This window comes from Atta cephalotes (assembly GCF_000143395.1).
Source record: "Atta cephalotes unplaced genomic scaffold scaffold00007, whole genome shotgun sequence".
Lineage (NCBI taxonomy): Eukaryota > Metazoa > Arthropoda > Insecta > Hymenoptera > Formicidae > Atta > Atta cephalotes.
In genome coordinates this window covers 3382548-3391674 of record NW_012130071.1, presented here as the reverse complement: position 1 = coordinate 3391674, position 9127 = coordinate 3382548, and the positions used below count along the sequence as shown (strand labels likewise).

Genomic DNA, 9127 nt, shown 5'->3' with positions numbered 1-9127 from the left:
TTAAGTTAGTAAAAGTAAGTAATAGTAGTATTAGTACACTAAATAATAATAACTTACTACCGTACTAGAAGAATATATATATATAATAATAATAATATATATATATATATATATATATATATATATATATATATATATATATACATCGATTTTTCATTCTGAGATGTTTCTACGATTAATGAGTACATTTGTTTATAACGCCTATCCGATGTTTATATTACCATGTTTATACGTAAGCAATCCTTTACACATGTGTCAGACAGGCTTCGCGAGTTCCATTACTGCTGTGGGGACGATAAATCACGTGAGGTAAAAATAATGTATAGGTGCGCATAGGGTTCTCGGGCAGTGGTGTGCTTTACTACGTGCTAAGAGTGGAAACCAGTGCAACTTGGGCGACATAAAATATAAAACTTCGCGCCAAGGACGATGTATTACGTGTAAGTGCATCAGTATGCGAATCACATTCGAAGCGTGACTAATGCGACTTCTTGCGAATGTTAGTACGCATGTCAAAAGAGAAACGAACTTATTTAACTTCCTTTAAAAACAGGCGTCATTTAGGAATTAGAAACAAAACCTAAAACAAGTAGCCTTAATTTGAATTTGTATTTAGATCCTCTAAATATCTTAAGAATATTTTACACGTATTTTTAACAAAATTTAAAAATTTTAAAAATGAAAAAGTCACAGATTTTTCTACATTATATATATTTGTGAAAGTAATACAAAGAACGCGACAATTTAGAACCTGGATTAAAATTATTTCAATAAATAGTACGTATTTTTTAAAAAATTAAGATAAAATGAGAAAATGTTCACTTAAATTATAAAATTGTATTGTTAAATATAATATTTATCGTATTAGATTATTTTACATAACATTCATTTTTATATATTATACAATAAGTCTAAATTTTCAATTTCAATCATTTTTTAAAAAGACTACATCTAAAAAATGATACATTCTTAAACTTCTGTGAACGGCACGAAAAAAAATTTGTTGTTGGTTTGTCACGAAAAAAAATTGTTTTATTGATTTTGTTAAAAAATTTCTTATAAGTCTGTCTGACACATGTGTAAAGGATTGCTTACGTATAAACATGGTAATATAAACATCGGATAGGTTATAAACAAATGTACTCATTAATCGTAGAAACATCTCAGAACGAACATTAACATCATAATTGATCGTTGGACTTTGAAACAGTTCAGTGCATATGTAGAAATGAAGGAAATCTCCTTAAGATCTACGAAAAAAATTCCACGTATGGTATTTCAATTATCGTATAGCTCTCCATCCCTAATACTGCTATATCGTCCAAAGGAAGATACCTAAATGATACAAACACGATATCTCCATTATCCGATAGTCCACGGAATCCCTGGGCAGCCATTTCGCCGGTCTAGCGCGCAACTATCACCCATCTATTGGAAGAAATTGCCAGACGCCTCGGGATAGTTGCGCGCGAAACGTACAGATTACGATACATCCAGAACGTGTTACGCTCGCATAGGTACTTCGCGCGTGTTCTTGCCGATGGCTTTTGCAATACTGTTTGCTCTAGTTGTATTCCTTCAGCCACGGCGAAAATTATGTAAATGCATTTCCTTTCCGAGTCCCGATGCGCGAGAGAAGCGATGAGGCGAAATGCAACGCCGCGCCATCTCGTCGCATGTTTCCACGAATTTCATTTTTACATAAATTTTATCATCGATCATCCCATCACTAAGTAGAATGACAAAGTGCATGCTTGATATAAGATATGTACACCGACAGTTTAGTGCGAAGCAATATAAAACGGGAAATATCCATGTTCATATTTAACTGTAGGGAAGACTGGGGCACTATGAGTCACAAAAATTCAAATTCTTAAAAGTGCATCTAAATATAAAAATTTGTGTATCATTTTTTTTTATAATTGAAGCATAATTTAACAAATATATTTAGTGAATATTTATTGTATTAATTTTCAAGAGAAAAATAAAAACATTTTTTTTAAATGACCCCTTATTCAGGGCATCATAAGTCACACGCAAAATAGTAGAATTATGCAAGAAATAATGATGACGAAAGTTGAAAAATATTTTCAATTAATTCACACATTCTTAGTATAGTCACTAATACAATAAAATATAATTAAAACTAATAATTATTAAATAATAAAATAAAAAGTTATAAGAAAACAAATGAGAAATAATCCCATAACCATTAATATAAGATAAAAAATGTATTATATATACAATAAAATAAAATTAATTACTTAGAAGTATAAACTACCCTTTTAATACATATGTTTTTTGTATTGACTCGTTTCATCATAAATATTTAATGATCTATGATACCCCAACTATATATTTAATAGAAAATTATAAAAAATAAATGTTAAATTATTACTTGTAACATAGTTGAGAAAAGATGCGCAGAAAAGATGCACATCTTATCTTCATACATATATTTTTTTTTCTACAATAAAGATATTAAAACATTTTTATGCGATTAAAAAATTACTATTGCACCACGAAAATCATTAATGATTGATACTTTTCGATACAACAGAATCACTGCCACCTAAATAAAAAGTATGAGCAACGAAGTAATAATTGTACTATACCAATAGTATTAATTTAAACATTCTAGATTATGTTAAACAATCGACTCATGGTACCCTGTGATCCATGGTTCTCTGATTTCCCCTATATGCCAGTTATATATCATTTAGATATTTTAGACAATTATTCGTTAGTATAATCATGAGCAATAATATACAATTAAATTATTAATAATAATGTAAATTATAATAATGAATTTACAATAATAATTATATGAATATTGAAGGATATAGTGAATTTCATGTTATCAACATTATGCGAGGGTAATGTATAAGTTTTAGTTACAATATTTCACTGTGGCGAAGATCAATGTATTAAATTAATTCATCACTCAGTTTGCAATCAAAGCATTAATAAAATATTGGTCCCTTGGATTGAAAACACGAATCGAAATTGTTTTATGAACGAGTGTTAATGCATTGAAGATAATCGCCTCTGATATAAATAGAACCTTTGACGTGGTCTTATATTTTTCCAATTTATATGCGAATATTGCTCGCAACGTAACGTAATAACGTTTTGGTCTAAAAATGAAATATTGCATGTGCTGCACATGATTTAATAAACTATTCGTACAGATTAAGTTAATAATTTCTGGCGACGTGATTGCGAGTGTCGAATGCGTTTGCAGCATTCGTGCAGACTGTGTTAGAGTATAACATCGTATAAATCATTTACAAATTAAGCCAATTAAATATCACGTTCCTGTTATTCAGAAGCTATTGAAGAATGATGAAAAAATTATAGTTTGTCTAAAAAGTACAAACGTGTTTTTTAGACCTCTATTATATCCGATCTAGATAAAACCATTCAGTTACCTCTCAATATTGCAGATACAATCTATGCATTTTGAACATGGAAAATGTATTCCATTCTTTCTAGAAGATAGATTTAATTTTAACTCTCTACTTGTATTCGACACAAGTGTATCTGATAGCGACGCTACCAGGAAATATACAACATCATATCAATACTCATGTCGAATGTTCTTTGAATATCTGCATGATTTATATTTGCAAACGTATCGGCATTTTAAGTCACATGCAGCTGCGTGTTACTTCCGTATGCATTGGCCGTCATGAGACACGAAAGAAAGATTAAATAGAAGGAAGCTGACATTTCTATATTGGCATAATGGTAAGCCTCGAAATTGCAAATGTTTATATTATCAAATATATATATTAATGTATATATATTATCAAATGCCATGGAATAACATTGCAGGAAAATATAAGAAAAATATAACTATAACAATTACACAAAAGGAAACGATTTTGCTGAAGTAGCTAAAGATTTAACTGGATACAGATCTGAAAACAACTTTGTTAGATCATCAAAATAATTACGTAGGAAACTCAAGCATGATGAACAATGGGATATGTTGTAAAAAGTCTTTATTGTAGCAACCAGCTCGAGCATCTTACATAATTATTTTGACAAGTCAATAAAATTATTTTCAAATTTGTAACTAACTAAATTAGATACTTTAGCTTCTTTTCCATGTATATTAAAATATATTTAATGTAATAAAAACTATGGAAATGTGATGCATTAAGGTGATTAAAGAGTTCATCCTCTAGACGTGAATGTTGTAATGTTCACTTTAAAATTAAATTCTGAATAAATTTGGGATGAATTCCGGAGTACTATACTGTAGATTAGTTATATTTAAGAACTGAAAATGGAAATGTATGTAGCATAGAATATTAAAATATAACAGCAAGGTAATCGGATCTTATATGGCTTATACAATTTAGTTGTTATTTGTGAGTAATTAAATTACATGACAAATTTAATAGATAGCATTGTAAGTCATACAGGCTAACTCAATTGCATTTGTTTATTGAAAAGAGAATGTAAAGAAAATAGTATTTTTAATACAAAAAAATAAACTGTTAGAGTCGCGCTAATTATTTAATGCGATTTTTCTGATTGGGATTGATGGAATCATCAAATTTTAATTCTAAACGTTTCGATCTGTATTGTGGTCATCTTCAGTGATATATTTCAAAAAGACATTTACAACATGGGCTGGTACATTCTCTTCTCAACACATTTTTTGTATATTGAATTTATGTTTCTCGAACCTATATATATTGTTTTTGTAATAGTATTATATACATGTCAATAAATATTTCAATACATTAATAATAATTCAATAATTCAATATATTAATTTCAATATATTAATAAACTTATATATATATATTAATAAACTTAATTTTATAAAAGCAACATTAATTATTTCATTTTCCATTTCTCTTACATTTTTTTATACGAAAAAGAGGAAAACATATATATTTAGGCCATTACATTAGAGATATGTGTAAAAGAGGAACTAATTCTGCAAACATTTTAAAAAATGAAACATTTTCATATATTTACATGTATACTCAATATGACCTAAATGCTTTTTTCAAATCTTTAGTGCATTTATGTAAACATTTGAAAGTGTTTCATATTTGTTTAATGCTCAGAAATGTTTTCTCTTTTGAATCTAATCATCAGTTTTTTTTCAATTTTGATTTATTAAAAAATTAGAAAAAGATCACGAAGCTTAAGTAGACCTGTAGAGTCTGTTTTTACTTCAATCCACCAGAAAAACTATATTGATAAAATATCCATAGATTGTTCAAGACATTTTGGAGTAAAATGGGTAAAGAAGCTGTTCTTTTTCTGACAAAATAATGCCATCCTTAAAAGATTAATTTAACATTGATGGTATTGTATTGAGATAAAAACGGAAGCCTTGTCGAGAAAATCCGGAATATTAATTCACAGTGACAAAAGATTAAGGTCGTGCTGAACGAGATTAGGGCCAATCAATAGCGTAACGATCATGGCCTTCGTCATCAACGTCGTTGTTGGAATTGTCAGATGCGCCGAAGGGGCTCCACGTGTCCGATGCGGTGCAATCCGTCAATCAAACCAAAAACGATCGTCGGTAGAATCGTCAATGTTTTGAATTTAGGTCATTGCAAAGCTCGCATGAGCTCGCGCGGGATTGAACTTGCGTAAGCCGTCCTATAAGCCGTAAAAAATAAACAACGGCGAGCGCTTTCGCGCGTCGGAAGCGAACGGATCGGAAGCCGAGCGCTCTCTCTCAAGAAAACATTGTCGCAATCCTAATAAGGATGCACCCTCGCTCCCCGTGCTCTGATAGTAACCTGTTGCAGCGACTCTATTAATAGTTCGGGTGCCGATAAAAATCCGATCCGACCTTGTTACCTGGTTACCCCGACGCTTTCCTAACACACGTCTTGAAATAAGATAACCGGACCCTATATGCCTCTGCTAAACTTTGTGATCTTTTTCTAATTTTTTTGAGTCCAAAATTGGAAATGAGTGGTCATATTCAAAAGAGGAAATATTTCTCTAAAGAAGGAATGTTAATAAAAAATATAAGACATATATTCAAATATTTATATATAGATAAAAATTTGAGAAAAATAGCAATATTTAAAATGTTTATGCATAAAACATCTTTACAAAACAAACGTTTAATAATAAAAAATATTTTTTTATTAATTTTGAAAATTTTAATCCAAATACATTATGTTTGTTTGTTAAAAAAGTTTAAAACTAAAACATCTTTAAATGTTTAAAAAACGAAAACAAAACAATTTAATATATTAAATAGAATATTTATATAAGGAGTCTAACATGTTATCTGTACAAAACAGATTATATTGTTCAAACTTACATTACATATAAGAGTTGTTTCGATATATCATTACCATACAAATATCTAACATAATTAAAAACTGAAATGTTAACAAAACGCATTTTTTTCGTCCGCGTAATTTAATTGTTTTGCACCAACAACATGTTTATTGCTTTTATACAGATATTCTATTTAAAATTATTAGTTCATTGAACCTTTAGAGATTTCATTAATTTTTAATTTTTAAATTACGCGGGCAAAAAGATAAGTTTCGTTAACACTTCATTTTTTAGTTATATCAAATTTGTATGGTAATAATGTATTAAAACAATTCTTTTATTTAATGTAAAGTTTAAAGAATATAATCTATTTTGCACCGACAACATAGTAGGTTCATTGACCTTATACAGATATTCTATATTTGAAATTATTAGTTGAGCCTGTTAATTTTTAATATATAAAAATTAAACATTCTTTTATAAAGTACCTAATATGATTCTTTTATGATTTACTTGATATAATCTAAATATATATTTTTCCTTTTTCGTAAAAAATGTTAGAATAATGGAAAATAAAGTGATCCACACAATATTACTTTTATATAATAAGATTATAAATTCATTAATATATTGACATGTGTTTATTGATATATAAAAATACACGAAAACTATTTTCCAAACATGGACATGTTTACTTTTATTTATCTATTTATCTACTTATTTTTAATGTTTAACAGGTGAATTAGAATTCATTTGAAATAACAAGAATACAAAAAAAAGAAAAGTTACAATCGATGTGTACATGCAATATGCTTACAGCTTAGCTATATTGGTTTTATTTTAGAAATAATTTCGTTTCTTTGATTATAATATCAAAATGTGACAAAAATATAAACTATATATACTTATAATATTGTAAAATATAAATGCAGAGCTACAATGACATAAACTACTAAATTAATAACCATTTTTAGGTAGTTAGGAAACAATTACTTATCTACAAAATATTACATTACTACTACTACATTTTACATTTTGTTTTATTAACGATAATAGAATGAACAAATTAAACAATAAATTAATGCAATCAAATCAAACGAATAACCTGCATAAGATACTACTGCTGTTTATTGAATTAATCATGTATAATTATCTATAAATAGTGAATAGTTTTGAATATACGCCCATATTGGATCCTTATCTTATATTATCGATTAAATAAATTATAAATGATTAACTCTTCTTCAGCAGTATGAAATTTTCAATCTTGGAATAAGCAACTGGATACCGACATCTTTGCACACACATAATCTCAATATTATCCAAGTCTTTTTAAGAGATATTTTTCGATATCGAACCCCGCTATAGTATCTATTTTGTTAATATTTATAATTAAAATTATCTGTCGCTTAAAAAACAATATTATTGGAGAGTTAAATTGTATAATGCTTTGTATGATAGATATCGAGTTGTATGCGAAATTGTTCATGTAACAAAAACATCATAATTATATTTCATAACGATTTTACGACAAAATAAAAACGTTGATAAATACAGAATACATGGTGCAATCTCGTAACAAGTATGTCACACGTAGTTTATAATGATATTTTTGTTTCACGCCTTTTTACTCGCATTGGTACCCGATTTACGTGATGTGATCATTCCACGAGAATATTTTTGGAACAGCCGGATAAAAACCGAGTGATGTGTAACACGATAAATTGAATCACCTCGAACAACTACAAATCTATCAGGACTACTCGTCCAATTAACTTATAAACAGAGATCTTTTAAAAAATGACTGAAGCATCTCCCACGAATTTCGTGCTGTTCGTGTAAGTGGCAGCTATCAATTGAAAAGACATCGCGGCTAATTTTGTTTCTTTCGTAAACTTCGGAAAATCTTCGAAGACTTACCAGTTTCAGCCAGAGATTCGTGATGAGCAACTGGTTCTTTTCGTCCTGTAACAATAAGTTCAATTCAATTTTAGTATCATATTAAATAGCTGTTTTCATGCAAAACGTATTTTAAATTTATCTAAATATGTTTAATAAAATAAAAAATATTCATAAAAAGATAAATCTGAGCAATATGTTCAGATAATGTTCTCAAATAGATTTTAATATTTACAGAATATTATAATACATTTTTATATTAATAAAGAAATTTAAAGTATCCATAATCCACCAAAACAATTGCATAAAATAATGAATAAAAGATGAATAAAGATGAGTTTAGGACACTTCATATGTAATATAATTGTATAAATATTTAATATTTAAAAAAAACTTAAAATATTTAAAAAACTTTTAATATTGCAAGTTAATATTATAAATATGTAAGACTTTTCTATTTTAAAAGTAGACACAAGCTTGAATTTTGTTTGAAATTTGTCTGACGCAAAACGAATTAACGCGCTAGAAGCGGCCTCATAACTCATTATGCAGTTTCATATCGCAATTAAAAATTGCTGCAAAAGAGCGCATGTGTATTTAACAAGGTTTGTGAAGACAAAAGACCTTCATTGCTCAGAATGTCCGCAAGTTGCATAATAATGGTATACAAAGTGCGTTATTTAATCAATTGGACGTTGTTGACAAAGTAAATTATTTGTGCATATTTTCATGACTATCACAAATTTAGTATAATAAATCTTTTTTGAAAATAAGCTTTTTTCACGGATAATATGACGTTAAAGAAAGATGATCGAGCAACATCAATAAATTACGAGAAATTTTTGTGCTCATAAATTTATATTACATTAAAGAAGAGAGAGAGAGAGAGAGAGAGAGAGAGAGAGAGAGAGAGAGAGAGAGGAGGGAGGAGAGAGAGAGAGAGAGAGAGAGAG

At 28.5% G+C, this 9127-nt stretch overlaps 1 protein-coding gene across 1 annotated transcript in view; it reads right to left on the bottom strand.

Moving 5' to 3' along the window:
* The window catches only part of LOC105626926 (neuronal acetylcholine receptor subunit alpha-7-like), a 245998-nt gene that overhangs the window by 69457 nt on the left and 167414 nt on the right, over positions 1 to 9127 (bottom strand). The window contains exon 3 of the mRNA XM_012208218.1: positions 8196 to 8240. Coding sequence (XP_012063608.1) covers positions 8196 to 8240 — 45 coding nt within the window. The remainder of the gene's footprint in view (positions 1 to 8195; positions 8241 to 9127) is intronic.